General features: G+C 43.8%; 1 protein-coding gene across 1 annotated transcript in view; it reads left to right on the top strand.

Annotated features, from left to right (window-relative positions):
* Positions 1-22,531, top strand: part of MED12L (mediator complex subunit 12L) — a 709,720-nt gene that overhangs the window by 43,143 nt on the left and 644,046 nt on the right. Inside the window, exons 5-6 of the mRNA XM_088447707.1 lie at positions 18,659-18,828; positions 20,467-20,577. Of these exons, the coding sequence (XP_088303833.1) occupies positions 18,659-18,828; positions 20,467-20,577 (281 nt within the window). The remainder of the gene's footprint in view (positions 1-18,658; positions 18,829-20,466; positions 20,578-22,531) is intronic.

Below are 22,531 nucleotides of genomic sequence, written 5' to 3'. Positions count from 1 at the left end.
GTGTCCACTCCTAGTAAGCTGTCTAGAACTTCAGGCTACGAGGTCTTCCGCCACTAACAACCACCTGTTGTTCCCTTGGAGATCATTTGCTCACTGGTACTTAGGCGGCTGCCTGGACTTACTGCTTGGAGTAGTAGCAGCTTACAGGAGTGTCAACTGGAATCCAGAGGTGATAAAAAGGAATCTTGTACCTGAAGAGAAGATTAAACAGTGGGAGAGATGCGGCTTGGGAGCTAATGGCGTGGCGAGCCAATGGTGTGGCTACTGTGCCGATGGTGCGGCAAAGGTGCCGATATAATGTGGCTTGGAAGATGGTCAGTGGTAAAGCTGCGGCTTTGAGAGCCGATGATGCGGCAAATGTCCCGATGGTGCGGCTTGTGTGCCGATGGTGCGGCAATAGCCATTAGTAGGTAGTCAATGGTAATGCTGTGGATTTGAGAGCCGATGATGTGGCAATAGCCATTAGTAGATAGTCAATGGTAAATGCTGAGGCTTGGAGAGCCGGAGGCAGCACGGTGGTCAAGGTGCGGACTGGAAGCCGTAGAATATGCTGGAGAGCCGGGAACAGCACGGAAGCTGTTGGTATGGCAAATGTGCCGAAGGTGCGGCAAGAGCCGATGGTAGTTAAGTAAATAGTCGGTGCTGCGGCTTGAAGAGCCGGTGGTAGCTCAGTGATGTAGGTGTGGCTAAGAAGCCGTAGTGAAGCTGGAGAGCTGAAGGTGACACGGAAGCCACTTTGGGAAGGTCAAATCTGCACCACGAGGAGGAACAGAACGCTGACCATGCAGCCAAGCCGATGAAACTCATAGATACGCTGTAGTCGGCGAGGTGGCTCAGTGCAGAGGCTGGTGAGTATTTTCCTCATTACCAACCATTTAGTGTTTCCATACTGGGTACACTGTAACCAACTTCTAAACAAACACATGTGGATATATATCCAAGTCCGTTATTTGAATAATGCCACCTTTTTCCCTGAAAACAACTGTATTACTATCTTAAGGAGATGTGATTATCTATGAATTGTTAAACACTGTTTACAGGAGTCCCTGATGCTGTACTACCTTACACATGATTAGTCAAAAGACTTTCTTCTCATTATTCTTGTGGTTTTATATATTTTTTACTTTGTTCAATATTCTATGCTGCTATCACTATTGTGAGTGTTATATGTGACTGTATACAAATTTTGGAATAAATTGATATGTTAAATTTAGCCATTCCTCTCTTTGAACTTATTATTTGATTTTATTCAGCTGTATGTTCCACTGGCGCAGTCTTCCCTTTAAATAAAACTATAGTCATCTCCCACCAATGGCTAAAAACTGGGGGTCTGATGCTACAGTGGGGAAAATTATATCCATGATATCACTGCCATTATAACTCAAACCTAATTCTAGATTATTTTATACAGTGTGAGCTATATGTCCAAGGGTGTTGAAGCACAATAGTATCAGACCTCTGCTGCAAGTTGTCCAAGTGCAAAAGCTCAAATCTGCATTATGATCGGTTTATTCAACAAGGCTCAAGTTAGGGTCCAGCAACCCTGGGACAGCTCTTACTTTCCATCTGTCAGTGTTATGAAACCTGCAACTAGATTCCAGTAATAGAAGGGGCTCAAGGGGGGACCGATCTGAGAAGGTTTATATATAGAAAGTTGTGCTTAAAGGTGTATACACACACAACGATTTTTTGAACGATTATCATTAAACGATATTGTTAAACGATAATCGTTTGAAAAAATCGTTCACTTTCTGAGTCAAATGATGAACGATTATCGTTCATGCGCGTTCACGTTTGTAGTTTGTAGTTCAGTCAGACTTGTCAACTCAACGATTTTCATTAAGGGAATATGCGAAAATTGTAGTTCAAAAAAATCGTTCATTACACTTTTAAAAATCTGACAGATAATCTGACAGAAAATCGTTCATAAAATTGTTGGTACCAAAATCGTTGTGTGTGTGTATGCAGCTTTAGTGATAAGGGTTGTAAAATGGTACAAAATCTGTTTAATTAGTCAGTTGCTCACCTGAGCTATAAGTGCTGAAAATGCAAAATGTATGGATTGTATTTTCCACCTAACATATTATTTATAGCACCAACATGATAAGAAGCACTTTGATATCACAATGGGTGATGGTAACATATTCTTTATAGTTTAAAGTATACACACAAGGGCACATTCAGAGACGTGTCTAATGGGGGGGTATGCACTTAGCGATTTAAACAAGCGATTGCACGATAACGATGTCGTTATCGTGCAATCGTTTGCAAATCGCGCATGCATCGGGCATGTTTTGGACGGAAGTGACCCGTGATGCGTGTGCCCACGGGTCGCTTCCGACATCGCCTGTACATGCAGGTCAACCTGACGATCTCGTCAGGTTCTGCATGTGTGGGGATGAGGGATGTGCCGTGACTGAACGAGTCCTAGCACATCACTAGCTATACAAACGATTGCAATGTCGCAATCGTGCTCTCGTTTGTATATCGCTAAGTGGATACCCCCCATTTTTACAGCACAAATATAGTTTTCTTCTACAAGGATTTTTTCGAATGTGCATCCCAGATAGGATAGCAGCAGCTTAGGTAGCTGATTGCATTTGGGGGAATAATGTTTGCAGTCTGTTATGTTTTCTTAAGGAGGAGCCAATCACAGATAGAAACGGCTGCATATTTGGATAGTGTAGTGATTGTATAGGCCTTCACCCTGAAATTAGTTGGTGTTGGATGGTGTGATGAAGCTGCTAGCACTGCAATGGTTGAATGTATTCATCATGCTACAGGACATTTGCATGGGTAAGTGTTAGGAAAGTGAGGGTAATAAGTCTGGATAGAGTCCTAGTGATGGCCTTGAGGGCTGATTCGCCTGGACTAGTGGTGGCCTGTGGGGAAGTTTTAGATGCAGCCTTTGGGCTGTGTAGCAGCCTGGAGGGCTGGAATGCGTTGGCTTGCTGCGGCCTGAGGGCCGAGGATGAGATGCAGCCTTTTGGGCTGTGTAGCAGCCTTGAGGGCTGAATAGTTTCCAATGGAGTGTGCACACTGACTTGACGAGATTTACCAGTGTCGCCGGGTAGACACTGGCGGTGGTGTGCAGAGTGATGCACTTTGGACGCTGAGTTGCTACCAACGCCGCCGGATTGACACTGGCGTCGGTGCGCTGGATTGCGCAGCAGGGATGCGACCAGTGTTGCCGGGTTCACACAAGCCGCCTGACGCTGACCTGCGCTCGGGATGGTAGTGCACTCCTAACTAATGAGATGACAAATGCGCCTGTGGCTGGGGTGCACACCGTGCTGCCACGATGACACAAGCAGCACACGGCAGATGAAATGCAAAGTGTGCCGCCTGGATGAGAGCAAACGGCAGAGAAAAAACACAACAGACTGGACTCTGGAACTCGACTGTAGAACAGGAGACTGACACAACCAGAAGCACGAGTAATGCTGCATACACACGTAAAGATTTTCTGTCCAACCATCCAACTAGTTGATTGGTTGGAATGAAAATCTGGTAAGGTATGGGAGTAACTGATGATCAGCAATTTGCTCCTAAATGCCAGAAAACAGATGAAAATGGTCATTCAGACAAGTTTGTTAAATGTTTGATCTAAACAATTTGTTCAAACAACAGTTTTTGTCCATTTTCCGGCATTTGGGAGCAAATTGCTGATTGTCATTTGCTTTCATACCTTACCAGATTTTCATTCCAACCAATCAACTAGTTGGATGGTTGGACAGAAAATCTTTAAGTGTGTATGCACCTTAAAGGTGCCCACACACATACTGACTTTTCATCCAATTTGGCTGATTTCGACGAATCGTGACGACAGATCATGTAAAAAATGGCCAAATCGTGAGTTTCTACTCTTGATCACGATGCCAATGCGCGTCCCCGCTCGTCGTACATCGCATCTTCTGATCTGCCGTGCTGTAGGGCAGATTAGCCAATCTGGGATACAATGCATTGGCTGCAAGATAGATCTTTAGTCAGATTGGACATTTTTAACTCCAAATCGTGACCACGACTGCCTAGGGAGAGTTCAGGGAGAGTTCAGGGGAAATCGTGTACATCAGCTGATTGGGAGCAAGTCGGTATGTGTGTGGGCACCTTAACTCTATCACTGGCAAGGAGTGCAGGGCTGGCTGGTATTTAACAGAAACAGGGCCCAAACAGAGCAAGTTTCCCTATTGACAGATTATTGAGCACCTGGGCTGTGTTCAGACAGGAGAAGCAATCAGTGTGCACCTGATAGTGCACACAGACAGGCAGTAATCTAGTGCAGAGGCTCAGCAGCAACCAAGACTGGAACTGCAACAATATGCTGCTAACCACAGATCTAAACAGGAGGAAGGAGGAGACTTCAGCGGACGCTTGTCCGGCATTCACCCCGCACAGCATTGGCAACGCATCGGCTTGTGACAGTAAGTTAATAGATGCCCCAACTAGAACATGCTGGTTTGGTTCTGCTAAGCCTCTTCCAATTAACAAGAGCATGGGGAATAATTATCAGAATAAAATACCCTTTAGTTTTAGATATAGGGAAACATACTTGCATGTTAATGTGGAAAAAACTTTTCTCTTAAGAATACCTACTTCCCTATGCTGAAGGTAATCGGTTCAGTTCGGACCCAGCAATTTCTGACCGCTTCTGCCGGAAGAAATCGGCAGTTATATGGTTGATTACAAAGTTGTTTTTTTTTTTTTTTTTTAAATAAATGGGTGCAAAGAGAGCATTTCATCCACATAGGTCTTCCATTTGTGAGCTACAATAACTGCAAAGATTTTAAGAAAAAAAAAAAGACATTCAGATTGATTAAAAAAAAAAAAAATTGAAAAACAGATTGCTAGAAAGTGCAAGACAAATCCCCAATCCGGACGACCCCCCCCCACCAAAAAAAAAAAATCTTTAGATACAGTTGTAGTAAAATTGCAAGGACTCAATGTGTGAAAATTTAAGTAAAGATATCATCAGATGTGACAATGAGAAGGCAGAATATTAAATGTTTTCTTTACCTTTGTATATACAAAGGTATAGGCTGCTCTTGATATATTGTATAATAACGTTACATAACAAACGCCTGGCTATACTTGATCAACAATGAATGTGGATGAAGCATCTGGACCAGATGTCTTCTATCCACATGTTCTCAGATGCTGAGCGCAGTTATTGCCAGAACATTATTTCTGCTTTTCAAAGATGCTGTGCAGGGTCATACGGCATGGGTCTTTTCTTTGACCTTTGGATTAGAAGTTTTAACAAGAGATATTTGAGATGTTGCTAAGGAAACACAATAAAGATGACATTTTAGAGAATAAAATAATCACCAATAGCCAAGATTGCTTTATGAGACAAAAATAAAAAAGATTGACTTCCTTTTTATGGTGATGTGAGTAGAAAATTGAACAGTGGTTTGGCAGTGGATGTAGTAAATTTATATTTGTCAAAATCATTTGACACTGTACTTCACAGTATGTTAATGTGTAAGGTGGATGGTACGGTGGTACAGTAATTGACATTGTTGCCATTAGATCATGTGTTCAATTCTGAGCAGGCACTATCTGTGTGGAGTTTGCATGTTCCTACTGTGTTTGCTATTGGTTCCCTTTAGGAGAACCTGTTTTTTTTGTTTTTTTTTCCCCACACTTTAAAAGACATGCTCTAAAGCTGGCCACACACCAGACCAACTTTCATCCAACCAGCCAACTAGTTGATTGGTTGGAATGAAAATCTGCTAACGTATGGGGGTAAATGATGATCAGAAATTTGTTGCTAAATGCCAGAAAACAGATGAAATGGTCGTCAGACAGGTTTGTTAAATGTTTGATCTAAGCAAATTGTTCAAACAACAGTTTTTGTCCATTTTCCGGCGTTTGCGAGCAAATTGATCATCATTTACTCCCAGACATTACCAGATTTTCATTCCAACCAATCAACTAGTTGGCTGGTTGGATGAAAGTTGGTTTAGTGTGTGGCCAGTTTTAGAGTGTGTATATTTTTGGGAACAAATCAGCTCCCAATCTCAAGCTCTCACAATGCTTTTCCTTGGGCACATCACCTGATTCTACAGAACTGTTTCAATGCTCAGTGTTCTAGAAACATAAATACGTGCTCTTGACCTTTTGTTCAGAGTAGACATTGGCAAGTTATTTATACCTCTAGTCAATTCTCCACCTGAAGCTTGCATGGCACATTTTCCTTCCTGAACCTCATCTGCATAAAGTACACAACAACATGTGCATGCTGATTCAGATAAGGTATGGAAAAAGTAAACATGCATAATAAAAGTAACAAGCTTACAATTAAAGGGATAACTGTGAATGTGAGCCTGCGTAACATGCAATAGAACAATGGAGTTAACTATTCATCTGCTAGAGGAGTTAACTGGAAATGTAAAATGGTTCAATGTGTTTTTCTTATATTTTATTAATTTGTTATATAATTCTAACAAAAACAATGGATGTAAGTAAATAAATGAATGAATAATTAAACTGTCAACCTGACCCAAAAAGCCAAACACTAAAGTTAAACCGCATACAGTATCAGTGTCTAATATATATATTTTTTTACTTCACACGTACACACAATGCATTCAGGGCCTGATTCAGAGACGGATGCTCTGAAAAAGCGCTCGCTCTGAATCAGGGCATTTTTTTATTTTTGTGCGGCCTCGTGGCCCCTCGCATAGCTGTGGGTGACCACCCACAGCTATTGCGAGCGGCCAGGTGATAGTCACGATGGTCTCGACCATAGGGGCTTGCGACGAGACCCTTGCAGTAGGGTCTCGTCTGCCGCAAGCCCCAGAGAGCTTCCGGCTCTAAAAGAGCCGGAAGCTCTCCCACTTACATCAGTGGGGCCGCCTACAAACGGCAGGCGTTTGCATGGGAACGCCTCTGTTTGCCCAGCCACCCCCCCTCCCCGCCTTCCAAACGGGGCGAGGTGTCGATCAACATCGACAGCCGCCCCTTTTGGATGCGAGCGCCGGAGCAAGTTCTTTTTGCGCTCGCTCCGGGGCTCATGCGTGCGCACTGGCCCAACATCGACCCGCTTGCAAGCAGGTCTGAATCAGGCCCTGAGTTTGTGACTAGTATTATTACTGATCTCTAGTAAATGTACAGGATGGATATGGTTTCCATCCAAACATGAGGCGGTCTGGGTCTCATTTATATAGTGGAACATGGCCTAGGTACATTGGAAAAGTCCTCTTTGGAAGTTGTGAGCCTCTATTTTCACAGGTGACTTAATTAGTATTTCAGTTAATTTGATTTAACCATCTGGACTCAAGCATGGATATTCTTAAAATTTGGACTGTTATAGCGGAGTTTGGGTAACTGTATATTACAGCATTATTGTGGAACAAAAGTTATTCTGTCACACCTATATGACCTTTCCACAAATGCGGACAACTTAAGCTGGGCATATACGGTCAGATAAAATGCCTGTCAGACTGACTGACAGACATTTTATCTGGAAGCCTGCCAGCCGCAGATGTCCACGCATACACTGTGATATTTCTCACAGTGTATTAGCCCGTCATCTGCACTCCGCCCCCTGGGGAGGAGACATTTCCCTGTTCCTTCCATGGGAAGGAACACAGGAAATGTCTGTCGGCCACAGCTGGGCATACACTGCCCGATGCGGCCGACATTTATTCGCATCGGACGGGCATGCTGGACAATCTGGCATGCCCGACGAGCGTTATTTAACTCTGTCGTCTGCACACACGCTACAATTATTGGAGCGGTCCACAGATATCGGGCGGATCGCCCTGATACCTGTAGCGTGTATGGCCAGCATAAGGGACATTCATTTCAAGATTGTCTGTTTTGTGTTGTATGCGGGAAGGTAAAGGTGAACATATTGGGGCTTATTCTGAAGTGAGAGCAAAGCAAAAAAAAAAAAAGCAACTTTGCATTTGGAACAAACCATGTTGCATTGCAAGGGGGTGCAAATACATTTATTTATTTTCATGCAGGGTAAATACTGGCTGACTTTGCAGGTATACAGTCATTATATCGACATTCAGAATGTCAACATGGTATAATGTCGACACTGCAAATGTCAACAGTCATTTCAGGGTTACAGTTAGCCGGCAGTTAGGGTTAGGGCTACCATCAGCTGAAAATATTATGTCAAAGGTTGTCTGTTTTTATGTCCCGTCTTTGACTAAAGCTATTAATATGGCATACAGTAAGTTTATTTATACATATGCTCGCCATATCATTCCTTTAGTTTGGGACACATGTGAATTACACAGGTTCTGTGGCTGATTAAAACCAGGTGAAATGGAGATTTGGAGCCAGCCAGCCAGCCAGCCAGCCAGCCATCCACAAGTCGTGGTTGTCACTTTTGCTCTCTCCTCTTGGCTATTGAAATGCTGTTTGACTAAAACCAAAAAACATCACTTGCACCTACCACAATTTATGTGCCACATTGAAGTCCCTACCATTATGTTGTATCATTAGTATGATGCTTCAGGTATCTGGGGTGCCACTGCTGAACTTCTAACCCAGAGGTTCTCAACTCCAGTCCTCAGTACCCAGGTACAGGTCATGTTTTGTGGATGTCTGTAGTCATGCACGAGATGTAGTTATGATGTCGATGGACGGGATGCTGGCTGCTGAAATCCTGGCGTCGGAATCACGACTCGGGACTAAACATAGGCGCCTGAATCCCGACACCTGTTTAGATACCGATGCTGGAATCCCGACAGCCAACATCCCGAACGTAAGTGTAGCAGGGCCGGGTTAGGTGTTAGCCGCGAGGGGGAGGGGCGATTATGCACGCAATCGGCTAATTTTTGCGTACTGCGCATGCTTATGCAACACACTGCGCGTATTCGAGAACTAGCCATTGCAGTCGGGATTGAGATCACAGTGACTACGCAGATCCATCGCAGAGTGATTGACCGGAAGTGATGTTTGTGAGTAGTGGCCGGGGGGGGGGGCGCGAACGCAGGCTTGCCAGTGCATTTCAATGCCGTTGCAGGGGCGTGCATAAATTATCCACAGCAGTGGCCTACGTATCCTGAGGCCTGATAGCATGCGTGGAAGTTAGCAATTTCTACGTAAGGTCAGAGCTTATGCAAGTGTGCGTGAGGCTGCGATGGTACTCAATTGTACCGATGGTTTTGCAGTCTTGGTAAACATTACAGATGTGTAAGGTAAAGTGGGTGTCCTTATGTAGTGCTGAGTATGGCATTGCAATGAATGGATTAGCATACTATCGTAGTTGAACTGCATGCGTAATCACTATTGCATTCGCAGTTACGTATGGTAGTGAATCAGGGCCCCAGTCAACTATCTTCTAGCAGACTGGAAAAGCAGGAAGCCAATCAGGTCCTGCAGGAATTGCATGAAATGGCCTTATCTACTCTCATGGATTCAATCCAAGTATCTCTGAATAACCAAGCCACACCACACTTGATTGATCATGTGAGGTCCAGCTCCCCGCCGTTGGCATCCAGGCTCAGAATACCTACACTGACCAAGTGTAATTGTAATCCTAAAACCTGTAGAGGATTCCTGAACCAATGCACTATCCACTTTGTACTGCAACCTGGGAACTTTCCTAAAGCAAGAACCAAGGTTGCCTATATTATCCTGCTACTTTGTGGGCAAACCCTAGCATGGGCATCTCCACTGTGGGAAATATTCAATCCTATTCTATAAGACTGTAACAGCTTCTTATCTACATTTCGAAGGATTATTAATGAGTCTGGAGAACGTCTTCAACATCTGACGTTTTGCAACTCCATGAAGACACACATACTGTTGGACAATATGTTGTGCAGTTTCTGAGCCCTTTCATCAGAACTCCGGTGGAATAATATGGTTCTTGTCGCTGTCTTCTGGCATGGCCTCTAAAACAGAATTAAAGATGAACTTGCAGCTCGTGAATTACCAACCAACCAGTCTAGACAACCTGATATCCATTTGCAATGGAGTAGATGTCCGCTTCTGTGAAAGAGCCCAGGAAAGGGGTAGGGTGAAGCATCGCAAGATTCCTCTGACTCCACATTTTCAGCCTGCTTCTCACAGTTTAGCAGAGCCTATGAAAGTAGTCTGCTCTCCTCACCTTTACTGTGCTGGTCCCAGCCATTAGGATGGGTCCTGTCCCAAAAGATCGGGAAATGTACATTCCTAATTTATGGTGGTGAGGTCAGTTTAGGAGTTTCTGCACACTCCTTGCAAACCTGACTCTCATCCATATGACTCTCAAACACCTTACGGGGTCTGTATACCTGTACCTGCATTACCAGTCCTTTTCGACTCTAGAGCAGCTGGAAATTTCCTGACAGCTGCCTTGGCAAGAAGTAACTTCTACATCCACCCCAATCTATCTTACTACAGTAGACAGTAGTCTCATTCCTGATGGCACCATCATTTAACAGACTCTCCCAGTGACTCTATCAATGGGAGTACTCCATTCTGAGTCAGTCTCTTTCCTTGTCATTCTGAATGCTTCCAGTGAACTTATCCTCAAATGTCCTTGATTACACAAACATAGGCCCTCATTCAGAGCCGTTCGCTATTTGCGGTCGTTCGTTTAAAAACAAGGGGTGGCTATTCAAATGATCCGTACGCACATTGTAGTCTGTTCACACCTCTAAGTCTGAACGAGCGAGCAAAACATACGCTCGTTTATTTGTTAAAAACGCCCCCTGGCCGCTCGCATCCTACGTCATGTCCGCTATTTATTAGATTAATCGAGTACATCGACCAGCGTATGAACTGCTCGCTATTCTTGTGGTTGGTGATTGCTACCACAAATTTGCGAGCAGTTCTGGCTATAAAATAACCCAGTGACGTGAACAATGACGCTGCTGTTTTAAATATACACACCCATAAAACGCCCGTTTTGACCTTTAAGCACGCCTGCGTTCGGATCTCCACTCCCCATTTTCAAGCACCTTCCCCTGTTACCACCCACATACGCCTCATTCTGTCATTCAAAATAGCAGGCACTCGCTATATTGCGTACCAACGATTTTTGGCCGCACTGACTGGTTCGCGCATGCGTACTAAAAACCGTACGCATGCGCAGATGTGCAAACATCGCTCGGAACGAGCGTACTGCCGCTAACGAGCGGCTCTGAATGAGGGCCCTAACCCTCTTGTTGATTGTAGGATTCCTCAGATCCTGGCTTGTGGTCCCTCTTGTACTGGTCAGTGCTTCAAACATGTTATTTCTCATTGCACTATCTTGGTCTCTTGAGAATCCTGCCATCCCCCCAGCCTACAGGGATTACCAGGATGTATTTAATCAAGTTGCAGAGATTTACTTCCAGACCAAGATTTTATAATGGGGAAAACTCCTTCAAGGGAAAGAGTTCTTCCTTTTTTTTTCTTTTCTCTTCCTCCTCTCCCTCCCTCCCTCTATAAGCGAACCTGGAAAGAGGTTTCATCTGCCCTTCTACCTCTCCTTTCGGTGCGGGGTTCTTCTTTGTAAAAAAAAAAAGGATTGGGACCTACACCCGTGTATTGATTATCAAGGCCTACGTGATATCATGATTCAAAATCAACGCCCACTTCCACTGATCTCAGAATTATTTGATATTCAAAGGAGCAACTATCTTTACAAAACTAGACCTCAGAGATGCTTACAACCTCAGAATTCATCAGGCTGACAAATGGATGACGTCCTTTAACGCCAGTGATGGTCATTACAAGCACCTGGTAATGCCCTTTGGATTTGTGCAATGCTCCTGCCATTTTTCAAAACTTTGTAAAATAGATTTTTCAGGACTTGCTATATGTCACCATTATCGTGTACATTGACAACTTTCTCATTTTCTCCAAATAACTTTTTCATCGCAAGCATGAAAAAGTACCTCTTCACTTGAGAGAAAACAATCTTTTCTTCAGGTTGGATAAATGTGTTTTCAAGGTCAACTCTTTTCCCTTCCCAGGTTATATCAAAACTGGCTCAGGATTAAAGATGGATCCAGAAAAAATTCTGGTAATCCTCAATTGACCACAGCCCTCTGGTCTGAAAGCTGTACAGCAGTTCCTTGGCTTTGCTAACTACTACCACAAATTCATACAAGGATATTCCACTGTTGTCTCTTCTTTCACAGCTCTCACCAAGGTAGGTGCCCACCCAACGAATTGGTACTAAAATAGCCTCCCAACAACTGAAATAATTTCTACACCTATTCTGATTTACCTGATGTTACATTCCCATTCTTCATAGGGGTGGATGCCTTATCTATTGGGGTGGGGGCAGTTCTCTCCCACAGAGCACCTGGTGATAAGTTTAACCCATGTGGGTTCTTCTCCAGGAAGTTCCAACCTGCCAAAAGGAACTACTCAATCAGGGAAAAAGAGTTGTTGGCGATGAAGCTAGCTTTAGAAGACTGGAGATCTCTTGGATGGAGCATGCTTCCCAGTAACAATCTATGCTGACCACTAGAATCTCCTCTAACTTAGGTCTGCACTGTGTATGAACTTGCACTAGGCTTGATGACCATATTCTTTTTGCGTTTCAATCTCCAGATTTCCTACCACCTTTTGATCTATGATAGAGGATGAAGATCAATCTGCCTTTGAGAAATGTCCTACTGTTGACCCACAGTGTATGGCAGAAGCTACCTAGGTCTCCACCTCTCCTCAGGGGTAAACTTTAATTCCTTCAAAATTCCTGAATAAACTACTTCAGTTGGCACACTGTTCCTAATTCCACAGTCCTGCAGGAGTCCACAAGACTCCAGCATGACAGCTATTACTATTGTCCATCCCAAGCATTCCCTGGTCTGACATTTTCATGGACTTCTTCATTGATCTACCCCCTTCAAACAAGTGCACAACCATCTTGGTAGTGGTAGATCAGTTTTTACAAAATGGCCCATTTCATTCCACTCTAGAGTCATCTCAAAATGACTGGGTTAGCCTTCCATGGCCCACAACCGTCAATATCGCAAGTCCTCTGCATCTACTCCATTCCACCCTCGAGTTCCATCATTCTCTCCCCCTATACCATCAGTTTCTGTTCCAGCGACTACATCTATTCTTCAAGATTTCTCCAAGAACTGATATCATGGTGTGATGCCTCTTGCTTAGTGGTGTTGCAGCCTCTGGGGCCTTTCAGAAAAGGTGTGTTTATACTGACAGATCATGCGACACTTAGATTTCACACAGGTGGACTTCATTTCACTAATTATGTGACTTCTGAAGGTAATTGGTTGCACCAGAACTTTTGAGAGGCTTCATAGCAAAGGGGGTGATTACATATGCACATGACAATTTTCAGAATTTTAATTTATAAAGATTTTTTTTCTTTTTTTAGATATATTTTTCACATTTCACTTCACCAAATTAGACTGACAGATGGTCTCAGTATCTGTCTTTCTCACTCTCCTGTAGCTGCTGCTACTACCAGTGGGCCTGCATAGGATTATTAGGCCACCCAGCTTCACTCACTTTCTAGCACGTACAGTTAGCCCAAAGGGTGTTGTGACAGAATTACTTCTACATTTGATTCCCCGGCAATCACTTGCGAGTCCTGGCTACCTAGGGTGCAGCCTACTCAGCCTAATGGTTGATCAGGCACTGACAACCTTTTAATGTGACACAATGAAACTATTTGGCTTTCTCATATACTATTTCTTCTGGGATGTAGTTTGGAAGCCGATGGTCTAAATCCCAACTGCCGGCTTCCAGATGTTCTAATCCCGGCGTGGTACTAATGACAGGCGTCTAAACGTAGACTCCTGCCATTAACCAGACTCCGGAAGACTGACGCCCAGCCTCCCGATCGAAGTGATGGTGGGCGCGGACGGCCACGGGGGGGGGAGGTTAGGTTTAGGGCTCCCGGGGGGGAATTTAGGGTTAGGCACCCCTCCCGGGAGGTTAGGGTTAGGCTAGGGGAAGAGAGGGTTAGGGTTAGGCACCCCCGGGGGGAGGTTAGGGTTAGGCACCCTGAGGGACTTAGGTTTAGGCGGCGGGGAAGGGAGGGTTAGGTTTAGCCACTTAGACGGGGGTTAGGCACTTGGGGGGGGGGGGGGGGGAGAGGTTAGGGTTAGGCACCCCTAAGGGAGGGTTAGGGTTAGGGGGGGGAATTTAGGTTAGCGATACTTACCTTAGGGACGATCTGGATTTTCACCCTTGCCGGGCTGCCACTGTCTGGATTTGCGTCCGGCGGTAATACCTTTCTTGTCTATCTAAGCCATGTCTCTTAGAAAACTAATAAGCTTATTTGGCTTGTAGTATCATCTCTATTCAGATGATACCCACTTCTTCTACCTGTCCTGTAGATCAGGATATTTTGGTTTGCCTGGTAAGTCTGCTCGGCATGCAGGCTGCAACACCTCCAGTGTGAGCATGAGACTGTCCTATTCCTTCCAGGCTAATTATTCACCTGAGAGTTCTTTTGTCTGTGAAGTCTGCAGATTCCTGATTAGAAAAGTGTTTGCAGTCCTAATAGTAGTGCTGGTCTGGAGAGATTAAAGATGCATTTGCTTTTAGTGCCTGCTATTCTCTCTACACTTTCACAGCATGCTAGTATTCAGGCTGCACACCAGAGTTCGCTCCAAACCTCAGTATTGGCGCAGCCATGTTGGACTCAGTCACCTGACTCTCCTCCACCACTCAGCGCTGCTCCCAGACTAGATGACCCAAATTGTTAGTACAACGTCGCTTCTGCTGAAGTTAAAGCTTTGTGCTGAGCTCGCTGGTACTCTGTATCTGTACATTGGTCACAACACTGAGGGGCCTATTCATCATCGGAGGCCGTATGGCACCCAATGATTAAGGAATGGTCTCGCTGTGAAGGATACTTAAGTATCCAACTCGCAGCGGGGGAAACGTGACACTGGAGCAATTCATCATTGCTCCGGTGAGGGGACAGCTTCTCCGTAAAGCAACTGTCCCCTCAGTTAGTATCACAGCTGCAGAAGTAGCTGCATTACTTACCTCTTCCCTGTTGACCCGGAGGTCACGCATGTGCATAGACACCGGGGAAGTAAACTGGAGGCGGCAGAGGGATCCGCTTGGATCCACTTTCGCATACCTGGAACTTCTTCCCATAGGAAGGAACAGGGATCCGAGAACAAGCGGCGTCTGAAGATGGCGGTAGACTAGAGGAATGGTCAAGAACGTGGCAACTATAGTTTAATGCCAAAAAATGTAAGATCATGCGCTTGGGTCTCAAAAATCCAAAGGCTAAATATAGTATTAATATCACTATACTGTAAACTACTGAAGAGGAAAGGGATCTAGGAGTCACTATTTCAGGTGACTTAAAAGCAAGCAAACACTGTAACAAAGCAATGAGGAGGGCAAGTCACATGCTTGGTTGCATAGGGAGAGGAATCAGTAGCAGAAAGAAAGAAGTGATAATACCACTGTATAGGTCATTGGTACGTCCTCATCTCGAATACTGTGTTCAGTTCTGGAGGCCATATCTCCAGAAGGATATTAATACATTAGAAACTGTACAAAGAAGGGCAACTAAAATGATGCAAGGTCTACACCACAAAACGTACCAGGAAAGGCTAAAAGATCTTAATATGTACATTGCCTTGGAAAATTATTCACCCCCCCTTGGCTTTTTACCTTTTTTGTTACATTACAACCTGTAATTTTTTTTTATCTGAATTTTATGTGATGGATCTGCATAAAATAGTCTAATTTGGTGAAGTGAAATGTGAAAAATATAGATAAAAAAGAATCTTTATAAGTAAAATTCTGAAAATTGTCATGTGCATATGTAATCACCCCCTTTGCTATGAAGCCCCCCAAAATTTCTGGTGCAACCAATTACCTTCAGAAGTCACATAATTAGTGAAATGAAGTCCACCTGTGTGAAATCTAAGTGTCACATGATCTGTCAGTGTAAACAAACCTTTTCTGAAAGGCCCCAGAGGCTGCACCACCACTAAGCAAGAGGCATCACACCAGAGACTGGTGTATCTGTGTATGTGACCACAATAAGCCGTACACTCCATAGAGCTGGGCTTTATGGAAGAGTGGCCAGAAAAAAGCCATTACTAATACCCCTTTTACACCGGAGCTGAAACCCGGGTTTTTGAAGGGTTAACCCGGGCAGCTCTCTGATGTAAAAGGGGAGAGGGATAGATCGCCGGTTCGAGTGACCCGGCAATCCAACCCAGGTAACTAGCAGGGTTTAACACGGGCGTAGCCTGTGAAACCCTGCTGTGAGAACAGCGCACTCCGGGTCACGATGACCTGGAGTGCGCTGCTAGCTGGCCGATTGGTTTGGCTTCAGTGGCGCTTGGAGATGACGTCATCTCCAAGCAACCGCTTTCACTCCGCAAAACCCGGGTCTATGCAGACCCGACTCCGGTGTGAGTGGCGCCGACTCAGTAATATCCCGAGTCGGCGCCGCCAAAATTCCGGGTCTGCTTATATTTACATCTATATAATACGATGATGTTAATATTGTCTATATATTCATTTATAGTGTTTTATTGATTATATTGCAGTGATGTATTGGTACAGATATTTACGGATTAGCTATTGAATTTGTTTTCAGATGTTGATTGTTCTGTATAAATACCAGAAATATGTCACTGTCTAAATTAATATTATTTTTATACTTGTAATATTTGTACACAAGTATTTTGCTTCAATAAAGAAATATTTAAAAAAAAAAAAATTCCGGGTCTGATCCGGATAGGGACTTTGTTCCAACTCCGGGTCAGACTCGGAATTTAGGTGGAAAAGGGGTTTAGTGATAAAAATAAGAAGACATGATTTGAGTTTGCCAAAAGGCATGTGGGCGACTCCCCATATGTATGGAGGAAGGTGCTCTGGTTAGATGAGACTAAGGGGGAGATGTACGAAGCCCAGAAGCGGTATCAGCACACGTTATGTGCGCTGATACTGCTTCTCCCCGATGTATGATCGGGGGTCTGGGCGGTAAATGACAGGGGCGCTATGCGCCCCTGTCATTATCGGCGCTGCTATCTACAAGATAGCAGCACCGACGGCAGGGCTATGTATGAACGGTCATAACGTATGACCGTTCGGCCGGCTGTAGCTGTCGTTATGGACAGCTACAACCTGGCTCTGCCCTATCTCCACAGCAGGGACAGCGCTGTCCCTGCTGTCGGCTCCAGGCTGCACGCAGGGATCTCGCCATACTTGCGAGATCCCGCGCATGCTCAGTGGAGCCGGCCGGGAAGAGACACAGCGCATCAGCACTAGGCTGATGCGCTGCTGTCTCTAGCGGGTAGCGCCGGAGGGGGGAGTTAACGCTCCCCCTCTCCGGCCGATGAGATGTTTATACATCTCATCGGTAGTGCTTCCTGCTTCGCCTCGGTAAAGAGGCGAAGCGGGAAGCGTTATAGCGGCACCCAACACCTCCCATCACCCCAAGAACACCATCCCCACAGTGAAACGTGGTGGCAGCATCATGCTGTGGGGATGTTTTTCAGCAACAGGGACTGGGAAACTGATTCGAGTCGAGGGAAAGATGGATGGTGCTAAATACAGGGATATTCTTGAGCAAAACCTGTTTCAGTCTGCCTGTGATTTGAGACTGGGACAGAGGTTCACCTTCCAGCAGGACAATGACCCGAAGCATACTGCTAAAGCAACACTCGAGTGGTTTAAGGGGAAACATTTAATTGTGTTGGAATGGCCTAGTCAAAGCCCAGATCTCAATCCAATTGAGAATCTGTGGTCAGACTTGAAGATTGCTGTTCACAAGCGGAAACCATCCAACATGAAGGAGCTGGAGCAGTTTTGCCTTGAGGAATGGGCAAAAATCCCAGGGCAAGATGTGGCAACCTCATAGAGACTTATCCAAAGCGACTTGCAGCCGTAGTTGCCGCGAAAGGTGGCTCGACAAAGTACTGACTTTGGGGAGGTGAATAGTTATGCACGCTGAAGCTTTCTGTTATGTTGTCCTAAATGTTGTTTGATTCACAATATAAAAAAAAAACAAAAAAAACTTCACAGTTGTAGGCATGTTCTGGGAATGAAATGATGCACACCTACATACAATCCATTTTAATTACAGGTTGAGGCAACAAAACATGAAAAATGCAAAGGAGGGGGTGAATACTTTTGCAAGGCGCTGTATAGTTTGGAGCAGAGAAGGGAAAGGGGGGACATGATAGAAACATTCAAATATATTAAGGGTTTTAACAAGGTAAAGGAAGGAGACATTATTCAAAGAAAGAAGTTTTAGTACAAGAGGACATGTTTTGAAACTGGAGGGTGGTAGGTTCATGGGAAATTTGAGGAACCATTAATTACTTCACAGAAAGGGTAGTGGACAAGTGGGATAGCCTCCCATCAGAGGTGGTAGAGGCTAAGACAGTAGAGCAATTTAAACATGCATGGGATAGAAATAAGGATATCCTTCAGAAGAAGTAAGGATCAATAAGGGTTGAGGTAACAATATGTTTAAAAATGGGGCAGACTAGATGGACCAAGTGGTTCTTATCTGCCGTCAAATTCTATGTTTTTCTATGAAGCAAACTCCGAAAACTTTAAATTTTCGGAGTTTGCTGAATATCGGGTGGTCCTACCGGACCGCATGGTTACCTGGCCATTTATCGTTTGATGAATATGGTCCCTGAGGCTTTAAGGTCAAAGAGAATATTGGTCAAACTTACAAAATGTATGCACAGATAATCTTTTAATGTTCATATTTGAAAGTTCTAATACTGTTTTTTAAATCCCTTTGTAGAATGGACGCAAATATTAACAAGGTATCTCCGAGAACAGCTGGTGAAGATTGCTGATTTTTACCACTCAAATTCCAGCCAGTGCATTAGTCCAGCAGTTGTGACACAAGATGTGGATCAGGCTTTCAAGTACTGGAAATACAATGAGAAATTAGCATTTTACATGTTCCAGGTGGGTGACATGAAATCCTAGTAGTTCATATTGCTTAGTATTCTTACTTAACTCTGTTTGACAAAGTATTCTCTGTACAGTGCTGTGGAATATGTGTGCGCTATATAAATAACTGATGACGACGATAATAATAAAAAATATATTTTCCCAGCAACATCCAACAGAAATAGCAACATTTTTGAAACTATGCAATTGACACCATCTTAAGCTGGCCATACACGCTACAATTATCGGGGCGATCCGCCTGATATCGGCGGATCGCCCCGATAATTGTAGCGTGTGTGCGGGCGACCGAGGGTTAAATATTGCTCGGTCGGGCATGCAGGATTGTCCAGCATGCCCGTCCGATGCAATATTTACCCGGTAACTGTCGGCCGCATCGGGCAGTGTATGCCCAGCGCGGCCGACAGACAGACATTTCCTGTGTTCCTTCCTACGGAAGGAACAGGGAAATGTCTCCTCCCCCGGGGGCGGAGCGCGTATGTCGGGCTATACACTGTGAGATTTCTCTCACAGTGTATGCCGGCGACATCTGCGGCTGGCAGCCGGCCAGATAAAATGTCTGTCGGTCTGACAGACATTTTTTCTGGCTGTGTATGCCCAGCATTACTGAGCAATATGCTTACCTATATAAATATGTGCAATAGCACAACAACTAGCTGCTTGAGATCACAAGTGCACTTGTAAAACTCCACATTTTTGTTGTATTTTGTAGAATTGTTGCTTCCACATACACTCTTTTTTCTCATTTACATGAAAATTTTACCATGTTTAGGAATAGGGTTTATGTTTATATCCTGATTACAGGGAAATATGATTCTTGAAATGCCTTAAAATCAGTAAAATTGACCTTTTTGCTAGCTTTTTTGATGGAGATATATAGATATATTATACACTGCAGCATTTTCATTGAATTTCCAGGAAATTTTTATCACTACAAAACCAGTTAGAGACCAGGGGCCTTATTTATCTATATGATTATTACTAAAATGATGTGAAAACAGGCGTTTTCACATTATTTTAGTGTCACTTAAATGTGTTAAAGGGCTTTTGGAACAGTTTTCCTAAAAATCTACTCCAAGCCCTTTAGTTTGCATTCTTTTAGTAAGCAGACTGCGTTTCCCACACTGTACTTGTAATGAGAAATGCAATCTGTTTCAAATGTACTAAAATAAATGGTTAAATACCATGAGGGAACCCTGCGATAACAATGCCACCTGGAGATGGTGTTAAGCAGGGTCTGCCCATCTCACCTACTCTAACTCAGCCTTCCCTGCCATGGGGCAACCAGTGGCGCATGCATGGTCACAATACCCTGAAAAGTGTACGAACAGGTTTCGCAGGGACAGAACTTTCTTGCAAGCTCTGTCCCTGCATGCGATATTCGATACATCCTTGTGATGTATTGGAATATCACATTACAATTTTGGGCAAATTTATTACATCCCATCCAACATCTAAGATGCGGATTGTGATAAATAGGCCCCCAGGGAATCTTGAAATTTTGAAGTGGAAACTGTTCATGTAATATATAAAATAACCACTTGGGGGCAGTGCAGATTATTGGATGAGTTTGTACCCATTATCTATTTTGAGTTTAATACTGTATATTTGTGTATTGTACTGATGTTTTTCCAGGAAGGTTTGTTAGAAAGACATGAATACTTAACATGGATGCTGGATGTTTTAGAAAAAGTCCATCCACTTGCTGATGAGCTTCTGAAAATCTTATTACCCCTTGTCTTGCAGGTATTTATCAACATATTTAGCCAATGTTATCTGTTACGATATTTGAATTGTGGTTGCTAAAAATTGTGCACCAATACAATCCTCCTGCAACTTGTTTTATTTTCTTTTTATTTATTTTTTATAATGAAACATTGTATGGCATATGCTTCTACTTAAAAAGAAGTATTTACATATTACATTTGTGGCCTGTTGTAAAATGAATGACCATGAAGAGAATCTAAATTACTTTGCTTAAATAGTGAGTACCGCATGGTGGAAACATCCCCACATACACTTTGTGCAAAATTGAAGATGGCATTACTTGAGCTCGGTTTATCCTAATTTATGGCCTAAATGAATTATGAGTTAGTAAGGGCACATCGGGGCTTCCTATGATGAAATGTGTTTGAATTTAAGTCTTCTCAGTAAAGGGCTGCAAAATGTTTTTTTGACCGATACTGCCCATTCACACTGTGAATTATCAACCGAGGCTGCTCATGCACATTGGTCATTGGGTTGGTTCATTTGACCAAATGAAGAAGACATTGTACAGCGTGTGGGCTAGTCATACCTGAGAGATGACCTTAATTGCTGTGTGTGTAGGTTCAGCGTTCGACACAGATTGACAAGAACATATGGGAGGTATTGTTTGGCTTATATATTGGAGTTGTGTCTGAGCAATTTGTCATTTTGGATCTGATGTGATGTTTTGATGGTTGTGCCAAGCAGTTAGATTGCAGCGTGTGTAGGCACTTTTCTCTCCTGCAGCTTTGCCCAGGTCCTGTAATGGAAAAGTAATAAGGTGCAGCTGGGGGATGGTGCTGATGGGATGTAGTCAAAAGGCTGAAAATGACATAGTTGACAATCACAATGTTGACACCACAATGTCAACAGTTATGATGTTGACATTGTCAAAATGACCACATGCTCACAGTGTCAACATATGAAATGTCAACCTTACCAGGAAGACGCTGCTGCTGCCGCCCTGAGCACGTAATTCACTACTGGGCCACCAGGGATGATATGTCAACATTTTACCACTGTCTACATGATTAATGTCGACATGGTAATTGTCGACATTTTGGCCATGTCATCATGATGAATGATAGTATTACTGTTGACATATCTTACCCTATCTGGTAAGGGACTGTGTGCATTCTGTTTTCCATATTCTAATTGTGCGTCAATGATTGCAGTCACCAAAGTAAGGCAGAATTTACTGTATAAAGCTGGCCACACACTAGAACAACTTACATCCAACCAGCCAACTTGTTGATTGGTTGGAATGAAAATCTGGTAAGGAATGGGAGTAAATGATGATCAGAAATTTACTCCTAAATGCCAGAAAACAGATGAAAATGGTCGTCAGACAAGTTTGTTAAATGTTTGATTTAAACTATTTGTTTATACAACAGTTTTGGTCCATTTTTCAGCGTGTGGGAGCAAGCTGCTGATTGTATTCCTTACCAGATTTTCATTCCAACCAATCTACTAGTTGGCTGGTTGGACAGATAATCTTTAGATGTGTGGCCAGCTTAACAAGGTACCACCAGACCATGCATAAACCTAATTCATCATAAATCAAACGGTGAAAGGAAGTTTACAACTCTGATGTGACAGTCAGGTATATTTTGGGCCCCATTTAAGAACGAACCTAAACACCAGCAGCATATTTCGTTTGGTATCACAGTGATACAAAGGAATACGCCATTGGTATTCAGAATTGCTGACGTCCAGCGACGTCCCCTTGTCGTCTGAGTCCTCGACACAGCTGCTGGCAGCCTATTGCTGCCAGCGATGGGCTTCTATGCCATGCACATGCGCGATGGTCAGTCTGTGCATGACAGTTTCAATAGGCCGGGACCCAGTAGTGCCTGGATGTCTTCGCTGAAGCCGGCAATGGGGACCGTATGCTCTCGCCATCTAAAGATGGTGAGAGCATTACAGTGACGAACAGCTGTAATCTTAGATTACC

Source organism: Taudactylus pleione, unplaced genomic scaffold (assembly GCF_031769625.1).
Source record: "Taudactylus pleione unplaced genomic scaffold, aTauple2 ptg000436l, whole genome shotgun sequence".
Taxonomy (NCBI): domain Eukaryota; kingdom Metazoa; phylum Chordata; class Amphibia; order Anura; family Myobatrachidae; genus Taudactylus; species Taudactylus pleione.
Note: the sequence above shows the minus strand (reverse complement) of the source record. Positions and strands in the feature narration are given on the sequence as shown.